At 34.2% G+C, this 17533-nt stretch overlaps 1 protein-coding gene across 9 annotated transcripts in view; it reads right to left on the bottom strand.

Annotated features, from left to right (window-relative positions):
- Positions 1–39: 39 nt before the first annotated feature.
- The window catches only part of NBEA (neurobeachin), an 829579-nt gene continuing 812085 nt past the window's right edge, over positions 40–17533 (bottom strand). For all 9 annotated transcript variants that reach the window (XM_056794740.1, XM_056794741.1, XM_056794743.1 and 6 more), the window contains 5 exons: positions 15851–16021; positions 5658–5759; positions 4588–4784; positions 3999–4150; positions 40–1862 (listed from right to left, as the gene is read on the bottom strand). In XM_056794740.1, the coding sequence (XP_056650718.1) occupies positions 1772–1862; positions 3999–4150; positions 4588–4784; positions 5658–5759; positions 15851–16021 (713 nt within the window). In that variant the 3' untranslated portion in view covers positions 40–1771. The remainder of the gene's footprint in view (positions 1863–3998; positions 4151–4587; positions 4785–5657; positions 5760–15850; positions 16022–17533) is intronic.

Here is a 17533-nt window from a genome sequence, read left to right as displayed (position 1 = left end):
TGTTAGTGAAATGCTATAAATGAAATATGAAACAATCAGTGAATTCTTTGCATATTTTATTTTTCTTTTTTGATTTCCAACTCACACACATCTGGCATATTTTACATCTTTGCAATAAAACATGGTTACAATAGCTTAAGGAATTTATATATCCAAAATATTTCACCATGGTCTCAAGATGAAATGGACTTATCTTCCAGATGTTCAGTATTCTCCCAATTCTAAGCTACAAAACTCAAGATATTGCTTACAGACTGGTGATGAATAACTTAATCATTATTTTGATTCCCCATGATTTCAGAATCTCATAAATACAAACAACAGTGAAGAAGGATTTGGTGCTAAAACTTACTAATACAAGGTGGGGAACAAATAAGTAATCACAGCAATAAATAATGATATGTTTCTGGTGCAAAGTGCCAATACAAAGAATCCATTATCTTGTTTTATCTTTTAAATAAATGACTGCAAGTGAGTGTAAATTCTGAGAAAATTACATTCCTGTTACATGCCTCATAGCCCTACCGACACAATATGTACATCTATGACAATACAGTCACCAAATATACAAAGAAGAAACATGAAGTAAGGTGTATGTACCCCTGGGTGTATAACTTGATTGGTACAAATGTATGGAAAATAATTTGAGAGCCATTGTTTAATATCATAAAAGATGAAATGCCTTAGGCTGCGAATGTGAATTTAGATGAAAATTTCACAAGAACTTAAATTCAATCATTACAATGAAATCCAACTTGTTCTTAAAGAAACCAAGCTATCTGGAGAAATAAAGAGAAAATGTGAATATCGGATCCCCTCCCTTAATGTACACAAACTAAGCCAATGGATTGACTCCAGAAGTATAGCACTCTTGACACATTATGATGGGGAGTCATTTATGTACTAGTAAACTGAATGAACATGACTCCTGCTTATACAATGAAAACCAGAACCATATCCCAAAGCCCCCATTTCTGCTTGGTTTTCAAATTAAGAAGGAAAGGATTTAATTTTCATTGTATAAAATGGCAAATGATGAATCAATATCCAAATGCTTTATGAGCAAAACTTCACTTAGAAGGGATGAATTTAGATTTAAAAGTGCAAACCATGTTTTTGTGAGAATGTCAAAAATTACTGATTCAGTCCAAATTCAACCCCTTAACACAAGCTGTGCCCTCGGACAAATCTCCAGTTTAATTTGTGTGAATGCACCTGTTCCATCAAGACAGCAGTTTTAAAGTACATGCAAGGTGTAATTCCACAATAAAATTAAGAAACGTTTTGTTCTTTATACAAGGTTTTACTTTTACAAAAGTATCCCTTTAAAGTTAAGATGCATCTGATGTACAAAGTATCAAACGTATTTTTTTTTTCTCAGCTTGAAAAAAGGCTGGAAATGGGATGTAGATTAGGTTCCTAGCGTAAGCATTGTAACAACTGGACCCAAGGTTCCTCAGAATTGTCAAAAGTCTCTTGTGACAGTCCTACAACCTTTTCTCAATAAACAACAATATATGAAATAATTACCAAAACATCTCCTAATTCATATAATTTACATGATACAAGCTTGCTTGGTAGCAGCTGGTGTTCAGTTGTGAAAAAACACACAAAGTAAAATGGTTGCTTACTACAATGTACAGCTATTGCTGGGTGTAATGGAATGTACAACGGAGGCCAATGGAGACGGGTTTTTTCACCAGAGATAATGTCCTTCATTGTAGCACTTGTGCTCTCAGCTTTAACTTAGATTTAGGTTCTCTGTCCATCTTCAGTATCTATTTTGATGCTCGTAATGCCATCGATTAAAATCTATATTAAAAGCTACAATGCTACCAGAAGCCATGCCAGTTATCAGTGTCCTGAAAAAGCAGAGATATTTGTTAAGTGTTTGTACCAATATTCAGACTATATTACGGATTTGCCACTTTATGCAGCAAAATCTCATTAATTTAAGATCACACTTACTTGCTCTATGCAATAATATAGATGGGGATAAAATTTATATTATGATGGAGAAAATGTCCATGACAAGTCCAGACTTAGGAAAAAAAAACTATCCTTTAAAGTATTTAAGAAGAAACCAAGGAATATTAGAACACAGACTTACAGGGATCACAGAGCCAGAGCTGGAAATTGGTCTTAGAGATCATTCTACTCTAGCACCCTTCATGAGAATGCTGAAGCCCACCCAGAGGTGAGGCAACCTGTCCAAGGTCATACCTCTAGCTTGTCCCAGACATGGAATTCTCTTTCAGGTTCTTTCTTTCTTTTTTAAAATTTTATTTATTTATGTTTAATGATATTTTTCCATGTTTACATGATTCATTTTCTTTCCCTTCCCTCTTCACTCTCCCCTCCCGGTGTCAACAAGCAATTCCACTGGGGAGTACAAATGTTGTCCCTTAATACCTATTTCTATATTATTCATTTTTGCTACAGAGTGACTTTTTTAGGGCTAAACCCAAATCACAAACCCATACATACATGTGATAAATGATGTCCCATGTTTTGCTTTTGCATTTCTACTCCCATAGTTCTTTTTCTCAATGTGGATAGTATTCTTTTACATAAGTTTTCAGGTTCTTTGTCTCTTCCATTATACAGAGACAGTTTTTAGTGCTTCACACATAGTAGTCCTTAAAAAATGCTTACTAACTAAAAGAGATCAGTGACCTCTCTAATTAGGCATAGTCTTTCTCTGTTCTTGGGCACAGGAAGCGTTAACTTCCCCTTCAAAAGGAGGGCCTAAAATCAGACCAAAATGTAGGAGAATGAAGAAATGGAGACATTCCTCATTCCTCATTCTTGCCTCCTAAACAATGCATTTCACAGTACTTAACCCCATGGAACACCCCTCCCACCCCTCAATATATAGTCGATAAATGCATTCATGTCACTGACTTTTTGACCTAGGGGATGCTCACCATTTTCCCTGTTCCTCATTCATTTAATCAATTTCTTATTTCATCAACTGCCATATTATATAAGTATAATTTTATCTAAAAGCACAATTAATGTTGAATTACATACTACATTAAGCATGTTAGAATTTATTTCTTAGAAAAAGAACTGAATTTGGAGTCAGGACCTGTCTGTGAATCCTTTTACTCTGGCCCTGTCTGCTTTGAGGGTCTCTATTTTCTCATGTTTAAAATGAGGGAGCTGGACTGGATGATTTCTAGCATTCTTTCTCTCTCTTGATTTAGACCTGGTTGACATCAAAGCAAGGAAATCTACCTTTGTTTTGCATTTTTAATATTCTATGCATTTTGTGATGAATAAAAGGAACTAGATTTTTGCTAACAAGAATAATCTGTCAATTGAGCAGTAACCATGAATAACATGAAGAAAAGAGCATATTAAATATGAAATGAAATCCAAGTATCCATTAAGTCTTTGCCTAAAAATTTAATTCATACATAGTTCCTGGGCACACTAGTTGGTTGACCCATATGCCCCAACCTAAAATGAATTTCTGTTTAACTGTAAAAGACTAATGTCTTTACTGGATAATACTTTTCGAATCCCTGAATTTAAGAAGCCAGGTTAGGTTCTGAGAGGTACACTGAGAGAGTACAACCAAACTTATTAAACATCACATTCAAACCAATTTATAATAAAATATACTTAAACATGTCAATAACAACTGATCTATAGTTTACTTTGAATGTGGACAATAGGAAAAGTGGGAAAAAAGTAGAAAAGTGGGCATCAGGTATGAGGTCTGGCCCTCCAAATTGTCTAGAGTTCACAGTTCTTTCCTTGACCCCATTTCTTCCACTTCTCATATTGTAGTACTGTTCCTATGGCCATTTTTTTCACCATTTAATTTCTCTTATTAAGGTATATCTTCTTTTCCTTTGGATCTTGGTTCTTCCTCAGGGCATAAATTGCAAGAGTGCAAACTAAGAACAGCATTATGAAACATACTTCATGTGGGAAGGATGCTTTACTATAATTCGTAATAAACAGATTTCTTCTTTATTGCCACTCACCTTTGATCGTGGGACAAATCCATTGCCCTAATGCCAGCATCACATCCAGGATAAATGTAAAGCTGTTTGAAGTCACAAGCCTGCCACACTTCTACAACTCCATTGTCTCCTCCAGTGACCAGGTTCTGTCCATCACTGCTCAAGAGGATGGCCTTCAAAAAACACAGAAAACCAAACCTTTTCTCAATAAACAATTTATGAAATTCTCAATGTTCTTACAAATAGGCAAAACTTATTGCTACAAAGAGCTCAATGAATGGGTAATAATAATATTTTGTTTTCCAAAGTGCTTCCTTAAGCATTTATCTTATGTGAGGTTTGGCAGGCAATATTATTATTTCCATGACTCTCACAAGTCTAGAGACTAAGGATTTTTATAGAGGTTCATTAAGGTTCCCTTTAATTTGCAGAGAGTTTATTAAAATGTTACAAAATAACTAAATTTGCCTCCATTGGAAAGTTATGGGGTTTAAACAAGTTACTTGCTGCTAAGGTTCCTTCTTTCAATTATAAATCCTATTATTAACCATGGAGTTCATAATAAATATATTTCCTTCTGAAGTTATTGTGTAAAAACTGTGAGGTTTACCCTGGTTGAATCATTGATCTCCATTTGAGCTAAAAGTTTCCCATTAATGCTGAAATTACTGAACCGTCCTCGTTCATAGTATATGATACAGTGGCCTTCACTGGACACAGAAATCAGTCGAGGGAATAAGCAGTTCTCTGGTCCCTCCAGTGCTCTCAGCAAATCTCCAGTGATTGTATGTACAAGGCAAGGGCCTTCTGAAAGGGAAAAGAATGGCAACATTCAGACAGAAATGGTGATTACAAACTCTGTATCTACTTGTTCCAAATCTAGGTACTATATCTATGTTCTGGTTTATTTTTATGAAAACATAAAAGAGAATACTGGTATATTAACTAAAACTAAATACTCAAGTTACAAGAATAGTTCACGCTAGTTTGAACTGTTTTTGTATAATCAAAAAGTACCAAACAAAATTTATTAATATATACTTTGTAATGATCACTAGTATAAAAATTTGGAAACAAAGCAGCTACAGAATTGATAGTAACTATAATAGTCTATTGAGAGCATATATAACAGAGAAGGTTTATTCCTAATGCTGTATTATTTTAGTTTCTAAACATTGCTCTGTATCATTATCTAATGGCACTTTCTTCATTCCTTTGTTTTGGACGGTCCTAAGAATGCTCCCTATCCGAGAGTGACTTCTAAAGTGGGGATATTTAAGATTGAGATTTTTATGTCTCATCTTGTTGAGTAAATGGAAATTAGTCTCAGCCAAATATGTCTGGGGCATCCTTGAGTATCTCCATTGCAGTGAATGGAGAAAGTCACTCTTAACGGGCTTAACCTGATTTCTTATCAAGACACTAAACTCCTATAAACAGAGAGGGACTAAGAAATTATTAAGCCTATCTCTTCATTTGGTATCTACCAATTAGGAATGTGTTGAATAATGAACTTCCAAAATTGTATTTAATGACTCAAGATGCTGAACGTGCCTGTCTTTGATCACTAAGAAAGCTCACTGAAACCAAGCCTAAGAAATTTTAATCATCACATAATTGAAAGGAAAATATTCAACAAAAGAAAAACCTACATAAAAAAAATTTTGAATAACATCTAACCTTTAGCACCACTGATAACAAGTCCAAGTTCTGCACAGACTGATACACAGACAACTTCGTGGTCATGCCCTGTAAGGACAGCTCGGGGAGCAGGATAATCACCTGTAAAACCCAGAAAAAAATTGTTAATATAAATCAATGCTCAGAAATAAACCAGTGTCTTTTTGAAAGGTACAAATTTTAAGTCCTCAGTAGAAAGGTGATATGCAGAATTCAGATATGTGATTACTTAATGTAAGATATGTTTTAAACTGATGATGGACAAGAACTTTTTATTGTTGTAAACCAGCTGTAGAAGTCTAACTCAATTTATCATTACATTAACACAGGGAAATGTGAAGCATAAATACTGTCAAATACTAAAGAGTACTCTGGTGTATGACTTAACCGGTACTAAGTACTGGGGTACAAAGAAGTAATTAAGACACAAAGTGCTGAAACAAATTTGGTCCTTTTCCTGCTGAAGCCTATACTCAAAGACAACAATGAACTGAACAAATCTTGGGGAAAAAATGACACGAACAAATTAGCAGTGATCAACTGATTATTAAGTTGGACATTGTAAGATTTGATATTTTACATTATATTTCTTTCTAAACTATATGAATAAGAAAATAAATGTGAGCTCAATAAGAAGCTACTGAATGGAGTAAAAGCATAAGCATGAAAGGGACACTGAGGAGAATGACAGAGAGATTACTGAGTATGGAACAGTGATCTGGTCTGAAGGTGACTGTCTGAGAAAAACAGTGTCAGCCAATGAAGGGCTTTGGTGACAATAAATATTGACTGCTGGGAGCATAGCTGAAAGAAGAGAGATCAGAAAGAAATTTTTCAAAAGTCCAGGAATGTAATTTTGAACCTGGACCTAGGAAGAATCTAGTTATGTGGAAGTGAGAGTAGACTCAAACAATTAATGTGTAACCTCAAATTCTTTATGAAAGCAGGTGAGATTGTCACTTAGATGGATGGATACATAACATTGCTGTCATAGCATCATTTATCAGGTTTGGATGAATGTTCAGATGTGGGGATAAGGAAAATTAAAAGTGGTTCCAAAATTCCAAATGATAAATAAGATGGTAGACTGTCCACAGTAATTAAGAATCTGTACATATGTAAAAGTGTTAAACAATGCATCGAGTACCATCATGGTGAGCCCTAGGAGCAGGAGGCTACCAAGCTGTCTAAGGAGGAGGGAAACAGCCCAGGTTAGAAATGTAGCAATATGCTCATCAATACTGGGATCTGGTTCACAAGTGGCCATTTTGGAGATCCAGCCTGCAACAGGAAGACCTAGTCTTAGAGAAAGTGAAAGGGAGGGAGAGGGTGACTTTAATTTCTATTTTACTTAGGTATACATCTATATAATATGCTCTAACTTGTTCTTAACACCCATATTTCCCTAAAAATGAAAAGGATTTTCCTTTATTTTAGATTTTCCAGAAACATATATTTAAAACCACACATCAGAAAAATTTTGAATGTCTCAGTAATTGTCCAAATTTTATGTTTATGACTATTTTAGAGGAAAAAATCTTTTAATTGTGTATTATCTCAGCATAAGTTTATATAAAATAAAGGTAAAGCATTAAAAGACTTTTCATCAAGATTTCCCTCTCATGTTATGAAATAATTCTAATGCTTGTTATTCTAGAAAAAAGTAAACCTAAAACCAAAGCTATCTATTAAATAGGTCAAAATCATCTCAAATGAGAAAAGTAAACAACTACTGTTCAAAATGTAATGCCCACAATAGACACTTAATATTAAAAACGCTCATTTTATTTGTATGATTCCTGCTTGATTTAGGAAATTTAAGACTCTATTTCAGGATAATCTTTTTAGATCTTTTGGGTAAATTATGGAAGCTGATAATTTGAATAACTGTTTCATGACTTCTGAAGATACTTTTTCTTTCATGCTCCATAAATATTCACATTGCTATATAAATGTGCTATAAATGTTATTCAGGGTTCTTCCAGTTAGTAAACCTTTCCCATATTTCATTTCACTGACAGGGACAGATGTCACACAACCCAGCAATCATTTCAGATCTTAAGAAGTATCCCATCACTGTCCCATTGCAAATGATAAAAGTAGATGGAGGCAAAAGGTTACCCACAGAGGGACCTGCAAGTGTTGTCACCCTATGAAGAACAGAAACACCACCACTTTTACTTCAGAATCACTTTTTCTAGGCAAGGATCTTCATCTGTGATGGAATTATGAGGAAATGAAAAGGGCTAACTTTTCCAGATTTGAGATCCTTTGTGTTTAAACAGTTGGAGTAGGAACTGATGTTGACATTGCACATATGCAATCTTATTATTATTACCCCGAGAGATAATATCATTTAATCTTTTCATGAATGTTTAGAAGATGAGTGCTTAGAAAAATGTGGAGGTATTAAATACTGCTATACAATAACTAAAGTTTTTTGGTAAGAATGAATGTTGAAATTTCTAATGAGTTATTTAAAATTTCAACTATAGTAATATTGATTAGCGGGACTAGAAATTATATCAAAAGAAATTTTTAGTTCTAGTATATTGAAAGAGAACAAGGGAGAGTGAAAGTCATGCCAAAGCCTGTTTGTTCACCAGTGCTATTGCCCTGGAACCAGGAGGCTGGTTTTCTTTATGATGCTCAGTGTTATTGCTGCACTTGTGACCTCTGTGTGCATTGAAGGGAAATAACATACCAGTCTCAAATGATAACATTGCTGTCTGCTCTTCTATTTAGGCCTAAAGTTTGTCACAAGCTATTGGATATACCAGGCTGAGATGCTCAAAGTACTTTCATTGCTTTTCCTTATTTGCAGGTTCCATTTAAAATGCCCTCATGGAAGGTTCTTAGCACATTCTGAGGATACAATTTAGGATTATCCTATCAGGTATGAATCAGTGTGTTAGGGAGTCATATCAAAATGAGTGTAATCATGACTTGGTAAAGGGCAGCTTCAGAACTATCACAGAGATTAATGGTGAATGGGCCTGCGATGTCTTTAAGCAAAAGGTACACTCATGAAAAAAATCAAAAAGTATATTTGTTGTCATTTCATTGATGTTGCACAACTAGCTACACTGAACTCTCCAAATCTTTCATGCTGCTGTTTGGCTTCCTCTATGCCCTGCTCTCATTCTGAGACTGTATGTTCACTGAGTGTAAGTCAAGCCCATAACAGAATGCTTTTTACAGTAAGCATTTCTTATGCATTATTTGAAATAAATGCCTTAAGGGATATGGGAACATATCTATGGTATTGCTGGACAAATTACAAAAAGAAGAAAGTGTAGTTGCAAGTACCATCTTCTGAGTTTCTTTTTATCAATTAAGTCCCATATAGTTAAAGGATTACCTGAGGGCTTGAAGTGAAAGCACCTTCCCAGGCCCATCCCATGCACAATATTCTCAAAATAAGTCTTACACTGAAGGAAGATGCTGTGTAGGACCATGGTGGCCCTCCCCTTTGACAACCATACATCCCATATGCTTAAGCTCTCTGGAGAGATGATCACTAAGTGCCACCAACTTTTCTTCTAGATCTTGCCCTAGTCCCTGCCTCTTATCAGATCCTGAACCCCATTTCCAGGTGTAGCAGAGCCAATCGGTGAGATGCTATTCCTCAAACACCATTGCTCAGTGGGTCTATAGTGAGAGAAGATACTTCCCCCAAACTAGAATCTGGATGTAGAAAGTACCTAGGAGGATATAACTGTAGAGAGAAAGGGGAAGAAACCTCTATATTTATGCTGAGAGGATGAGAGCATCCTGTTTCCAGAATTAATAAGAACGTTAGTCAATCCCACATGTTTATTAAGTGCTTCTTTGATGCCAAGTAGAGTATTAAGTATAGAGAATACAAAGAAAAGAAAAAGGAGTAGCTAGGTGGCTCAGTGGATTGAGAGCCAGCCTCAGAGATGGGAGGTCCTGGGTTCAAATCTGGCCTCTGACCTGTCCTAGCTGTGTGATCTGGGGCAAGTCACTCCAATTGACTAGTCCTTACTGCTTTTCTGCCTTAGAACTGATACTCTTTATTGATTCTAAGACAGAAGGGAAGGTTTAAAAAAAAAAAAGAAAAATTCTAGTAAGATCCATGTTCTGTGAATACTGATGATTTTGAGACTCATACACTAGCATCAAAATTCTTTCTACAATGAAAATATCCCTTTTGTGTGAAAAATATCATTTGACATTGATTAAGCTCCCTTTGGACCTCTAGAAATTAGAACACACATGGTATTGTATATGACCCTTTCCTGAAACTCTAGGAAAAACCTGAATTACATACCATTTTTTGTGCATTTAGAAATATTCATTGGTCAGTTGGGAATGTGGGTTTGGACATTTAGACAAGTTCCATAGGAGAACGTAGGATGGAAAGAAAAGGAGAAATAGGGCTTTGTAAATTCTTAGTAGTGGGTGGTAGGTTTGAGGGGCAGTAGCTAGTACTGAAAAGTAAAAATGGGAGTTAAGAGAAAGTATGGATTAAAGTTTTCTGGTTCTCTTGCAGGTTTCTTATTTTATGATTTGAAAAACTCAAAAATGAAAATATTTCCTTGAAAAAGAATTGGGGGGGGGGCACAGCTGGGTGGCTTGGTGGATTGAGAGCTAGGCCTAGAGACGGGAGGTCCTGGGTTCAAACCTGGTATCAGACACTCTGGGCAAGCCATTTCACCCCTACTGCCTAGCCCTTACTGCTCTTCTACCTTCTTACAGAAGGTAAAGGGTTTTTTTTTTTTTAAAGAATTGGAAGACAAAAGCAATAAGAATATTATAGATACTAAGATGCTATTCTTCTCAATTTGAAAAGAACAATAAATTTTCTGCTTTCAAAATATATTGCAAATAACTTAAATAATTTATACATACTTATACAATTTATTTTAAGTATTTTAAATAAAACTCTTCATACTTTAAAAGTTCATTATGCTTTCAGATGTCAGTGCAGATTGAATTCTGATTTTCAATTTCAGTGTTTTTTTTAAGTGAAGAAAAAGCAATGTTAACCTGCATCTTTTGTGACTATCCTCTTGGAAGCTATAGTATATAATGAGAAATGTCAAGTCCCAAGATCAATAAGATTTCAGACTCTAGGGATACAACAGGAATAGCATTGATCCTCTTAAAGAACACCAGTCAGAGGCAGAATGTAATATATTGCCAGGAGAGGCTCAAGAGGATAACCGGCCAAGTCCAACATACCTACCTGACAAAAAATTCAATCAGCTTTTCATACAAGCTGCCTGCTCTCCCCTCCTTTCTTTCATGCAGGAGACTGCTTCCAATTAAAGTGTGCAAATTAATTTTTATCACTTCCAAATTAGTTTCTGAATTTGTGTAAAAGTCTGTTTTAGATGAAAGCATCTGTCCCTCACTTTTCTTCAATTCTATCATCTAGTCAGGTATAGATTCCAAGCCTCCAAGATAATTTTCTCTGCTCAAAATCACAGATTTTAAAGAGTGACATTCAATAAAGAAATCATAAAATATATAAATGAAACAGTTACAATCAAAGTATAATGTATTTGAGGTAATCTTTGGCTGTTACTTTTATGATCTGAAACTATTCTATGTGCATTCCTTTGTTTATAAATTACCCCTGATGAGTCAATATGGTAAGTTCTTAAAAATCATTTAAAGAAAGATTAGCAGAGCTGGTAATGGCGATTTAAAAGTCTCTGAGTTGAGATGCTTGAATTATTCACCATTAGATTTAAGATGCAATGGCAGACTGTTTCTCTACCTACAAGATATATATATAGAAAAAGGTCTTTGTCTTCTAAGATATAAAAAGAACTACCAATCTTTTAAAAATACCAAAAATAAACATGTAATTTTGTGATGATGTGATAAAGAATCCTATGAGGGGAATGAGAAGGGAAGGGGATAAGCATTTATATAGGGTACTAGGCACTTTACAAATATTATTTCATTTGATCTTCACAACAATCTTGTGAGGTAGGTGCTGCTATTATTCCTATTTTAAAGGTGGGGGAAACTGTGATAGAAATTAAGTGACTTGCTTAGGGTTATAGAATTAATAAGTGTCTAAGGCTGGATTTCAATGCTTTAGTCATTGCACCACCTCAGTGCTTAAGAGTTTGCCTATCTATCTAGCACATTACAAAATAGTCAATCTCCATATTAAGTTCTCAAATTAGGCTAGCTAATGGAGCTTGGTTAGCCTGATAGATCCTTTTAAAATGAAGATATTCATATAGCTATAGTTAGGCTTTTCAAAAACTTTTGTAATAATTTATTATGCCCAAATTTCTGAATTGTAGTTTGTGTCTGTCTTAAAACTATATAGAGAAGTCCTCCAATTATTTACAGTTATGGGGAAAAGTTAATTTGCTCAGAATTTTGCCCCAATAGAGCTATAAATAAAGGGAAAATATTAAAAAAAAACCCTTAACAACTGCTTGACTACAGGGGTGGAGGGGATATGAGTGAGGAGAGACTCTAAATGAACACTCTAATGCAAATACCAACAACATGGAAATGGGTTTGAATCAAGAACACATGTGATACCCAGTGGAATTGTGTGTGGGCTATGGGAGAAGTGGGGGGGGGGAGGGAAGAAAAGAAAATGATCTTTGTTTCCAATGAATAATGTTTGGAAATGACCAAATAAAAATTAAAAAAAAAAACCCTTAAATTGTAAGCTTTTTCAGTTCAGTGACTGTTTGGGTCAACACATCTGACTAGATCATTGTGAAGGTAATCAATTTATTCAAATGAATGTGACTTAAAAAAAAAAAAACTTTGCCTAATGTTTAATAAAGAAATTGTACATAGCTGCTCTGGTCCTATGTATATTTCAATCTACAATCAGGAAATTTTAGAATTCGAGATCTAGGACTAGAAGGAACCTTAGAGGCCCTCTTGTCCATCCTCCCTCTTCTCCCATTTTATAGATAAGTAAATGGAAGCTCTGGGAAGTTAGTGGTCCAGGACCACGTAAGTAGTAATTCTCAGAAGTGAGATTTGGAAGGCAAGTCATCTGACTTTAGTTAGTGATTTTTCCACTGTACTACATAATCTTCCAAGGTCAGAAGGTAATCCAGTACCTCCTTTTCTCCCCCTGACCTTTCCTTCCTGGGACAGGGAAAGCCTATTTACATTTCTTTGTTTTAAACACTGACTTTGTTTCTATAAATGCATTTAACCACAGGACTTTGCAAGCTAGTCCAGGTGGAAATGCAGTTTGAAGGAGGCAATGGGGCTGGGGGGCTGGAGGGAACATCTCCAGTGAAAAGGGAAAGAGAAATCTAACACTGAGATACTCGCTAGAATGCTTTCTGCCTGAGAATTTGTATCTTAAAAAAAGAGGGAATTTTAGATGCCCTGATAGAATTTTTTCATGGCAGAGAGGAGCATCTATATGAGAAAACCTATCTAAACAGTGAGTTAGTAATAGCATAGGACAAAATAGAAGAATTAAAAGACTTGAACAACCACATTTGAATCTCTATTGAATTCATATTTTAGTTTGACTCAATTGTCTTAATGGCTAAAATGGCTGTTAATGAGAATACATCTTTTAAAGAATCTTAAATATGGATTTGATGAATGGCTGTTGTGTGTGCTCTTTAAGTATTTGCTGACAATCCTATGTTAGATGGCAACAATTTGTGATTCCAGCAATATATATTCAGATGAATAGATAATTTGCTTCCCAGCAGGAAAGGCAGTTTTATAAGTGGCTGTTTTCCCCTAAATTATAAAATTGTATGTTCAATACTGAATTTTCTGTGAAATGGTTTCTTACATTATAGACTATAAAATAAAGTCAAAAGCTAAACATGATGATAACATTAAAGTTGAGTAAAGATTTCTGTTTTGAGTATAATGAGACAGATTTAGGTATATGATGCAGATCCATACATAGTTGCATAAATTATATAGGAAAAATAAATTCTCATAAATTATAGCATATATATATATATACACACACAGATATAAAAGATATCTGGATGATCTGCCATAATGATATGCATCTATATATAATATACTACTATAAGAATAACTTATTAAAACAGTGACACTTTTAATAAATATCCTGAATGCTTTGTTACATTTTAATATAATTACATATGTATTAAAATAATTCAATGACATTTACATATTTCCTTTTGTTGGGGGTTTTGTAGGTCTTTATGAATATTACTGAATTTAATGGAATAAATATCTTTCAAAACTTTCCTTGCTAATTGGATGCAGAGAAGCTAAAGTCAATAATTAACTATCTTTGGGTTAAAAGATCATTATAAAATAAAGCATCTAACCCAGATAATTACTAAAACCTGACATTTTTCTTTGATTTCTTCACCTTCTTGAAGTCTATTATACACAATATCTTATCTCTGCTACCAGATGACAGCTTTTAAGAAACTAATCCTTTTCTGAAATATCATTTGTATCATTTTTTTGCTTAATTCCACAGATGCTACCTAATTGGATCTAAATTGTTCCATACTTAAAAGAAAAAACAACCTAATAAGTCCTAGGCATTAGATCTATCTATACACATATGTGATACAACAGAGAAACGCTGATTAATAGAACTTTTTTCAAGATTTAACATTAGCATGAAGCAAACTTCTGAAATTCAATGTATAGAGATAATCTGGGGCTATGAACCTGTCATAGGTCAATAAAATGTTACCAAATTTAGAAGTTGCCCAAATGAAGGGTTAAAATTTCTTTTTAGAAAGCTCATTTTAAAGCAAGATTAAAAAAAGCCTGCAAAAGTGTTAAGATGTTAGTAGTTCTGATCTTCATAATAACATTGTACATAGTCCAAATCAATAGTTAAGAATGTGGTTCACAATTCTATGTAAGGAACAGGTACATGATATACTTCTTTCTCTCATTCTCTGCACATACATTCCTCACATCTCATTTTCATTTGGCTATTGTGTTCACATATGCATGTCTCTTTCTCTGTCTATCTCACTGTATATTCTCCCCAAAATGCACTAAGACTTTTGGGACTGTGTGTGTATGTAAACCATGTATAAAATAGTTATAGAACCTTAGAAATTATAAAACTTCCACCTTTTTTCTATATTTAACAAATGACCATTCATTCATAGGGGGGCTTTGTGTGTGTATATATGTATGTGTATGTGTATGTTTTAAATCTTGAAAAAGTTCTATTAAGCAGTATTTTTATGTTGCAACTTACCCAAATATCTTTAGTGATTAGGATTAGAGAAAAAGAAATGAGACATTGAATAGAGGATAAAATAATCAATGAATATGAAAAATGATGTAAATGATACACAAATTCTGTCTCTTTTTAAAAAATTTCTTCTGCATTTTCCTCTTTTCTTGCTTCACTATCACTGTTAAAAGGCTTTTCCCCATTCCTTTTGCTTCTCGTAACTACGGGGAGCACTTGAGGGAATATGAGGGTGTATCTCATCTACTTTGAAAGTCTGAAATAGGCCAACTGTGCTGGTGGCAGGGGAGCAGCTGTGCTTAATCAAGCTATCCCAGAAGGCCTTTCACGTGGCATTCCTTCTCTACTCTCTATCCACCCAGACACAGCCCATTTTTGCCCATATTTTGGCTGGCAGCTGGGCAGGAGGTACACATCTGTATTCCTTTAGGAGTCACTCTATTGTGTCACAAATATTTAAATAAACTGACATTTGGTAGTTAAGTAGGGGTTTGGGAAAGAACAACTTTGAAGCTGTGTACTCAACCCATGGAGGGCAAAAGAAAAATACTCTATTATATCTGTATCTCTTTATAAACAAGTAAAAAAATTTTTAACATTTGTTTTTAAAAATTTTGAGTTTTAAATTCTCTCCTTGCCTCCTCTCCCTTCCTCACTGAGAAGGCAAGCAATTTGAGAGATGGCATATACTCTTTATTATTTATATTAACTACTGTATGCGTGTTTGAATTCTGACTTGCCTGAGTAATTGAAAAGTACTCTTAACTAAAAATACTAATTTGATAATAAAATAATTAACTGCTTTAAATTAATTGTGCCAATTAGTTTATTTACAAATAATTATTTAGAATTTCATTAGTCAGCTAAAAGTAATTTTCAATTTTCAAAATGATATAAATATTATTAAAATGAGTAGTATAAGCTATTTGGAAAACCATGCAGCAGAATATATGAAAACTAATTAATTCTCTGATAAAACAATTTATATGTAAGTACTTACTGCTATTGGGATTATCTCCTATGATATGGTGTCTTCCACTCCAGTACCACAGTAACAGGGTAGCATCTCGAGATCCAGATACAATATAGCAATCTCCCCCTATGTAGGATTCAGATCTGGCCAGACAAGTGACTACATCCCAATGGCCAAATACAATCTGAGTTAATTTCCCTGTAATTAAAATAAAAAGTTCATTTGTTTTTCCTACTTTATAAAAATAAAATCACATATATTTTGATTCCACTTATAATTAAGGGAAAGAAGACTACATATCAGTAAATATGCATAGTTGTCCAACTTTAGATAGGAATGTGTACTTATTCTGAAAAGCGATAGTAGGTCACCTTCCAGATTTCAGAGAAACATGATGTTAAAATAATCCTTTCTGGAGTTTGGGATTGGCTATCCTCAAGGAATTCTGTGTTTAATTAAGTCTGTTTGGAGAAGATGAACTAGAATTTAGTACAAAGGATTTTGAACTTCTTAATCAGAGAGAGGATACAATTGGTCATTCAACTTAATTTTTTCTAAAATAAATTGTATAGTTTTCTCAATTGGGAAAAATCTGCTTCCACAAAAGAAAAATAAAACCTTTGTTACAAATGTGTATGGTCAAGCAAAGAAAATTTCTGCATGTGATAATCCCCCATCCCCCAAATGTTTCAAATTGTTCTTCACTTTTCTATAAGGAAAAGAGTAGCATATTTCATTATTAATCTTCTGAAATAGTGATTGACCATTGTACTGATGACAATTTCTAATTCTTTCAAAATTATTTGTCTTTAACATATTTGTTGTGATTATATAAATTATCATCATGGTTCTGTTAAATTCACTTTGTATTAGTTTATAAGTTTTCCCAGGGTTTTTCTAAAACCATTCCTTCATCATTTCTTTTATTAAAAAAACATATTCGATCACATTAAATTATCATAACTTGTTTAGTCACTCCTCAACTGATAGTAATCCTCAGATTCCCATTCTTTACCACCTTAAAAAGAGCTATAAATGCTTTGGTACATTTATTTAGAATTTATTTTGCTTTGGACCAATCCCCTCCTCGATCTACTTTTTCTCTTTTGGCAGTGAGGTTGTGTCACAATATAGCATGCTGGGCTTAGAGTCAGGAAGACTTAAGTTCAATATGACCTCAGGCATTTACTAGGCGTGTGACCATGGGTAGGTCACATAACTTCTGTCTGGCCCAGTTACATCATCTGTAAAAAGTGAATAAAAATCGCACCTACCTTCTAGTATTATTTTGAGGATCAAATTTGTTTGAGAATAATACTTATAAAACATTTAGGATAGTGCTTGGCACATAGTAGGCAGTTAATAAATCCTCCCCTCTGTTCCCCTTTCCCTTCATTTTTCTTATTAAATGAAATATATTGCTGTGTCCAACTTGGTGTGTTCTTTTGTCTTCTAACTAGTTAAGATGAGAGTGAGGTTCAAATGTCAGTGACTCTTCCCACTTCCTCCTCCTTTTCTGGATAGATATTCCTGCACCCTTTGGTTAAGTGAGGTAATTTTCCCTAACCTTTCATTTTTTCCCCTCACTAGTGTATTCTTCTTGTCTCCATTCTTCTCCTAAGCCTTATCTAATTAGACAACTTCCTTCTTTGATCCCTGATGATAGTAGGATTCAGAAAGGAAACATAAATCAGCTCCAATATTAGAATG

The sequence above is a fragment of the Monodelphis domestica genome, chromosome 4 (assembly GCF_027887165.1).
Source record: "Monodelphis domestica isolate mMonDom1 chromosome 4, mMonDom1.pri, whole genome shotgun sequence".
In the NCBI taxonomy this organism is placed as follows: Eukaryota; Metazoa; Chordata; class Mammalia; order Didelphimorphia; family Didelphidae; genus Monodelphis; species Monodelphis domestica.
Note: the sequence above shows the minus strand (reverse complement) of the source record. Positions and strands in the feature narration are given on the sequence as shown.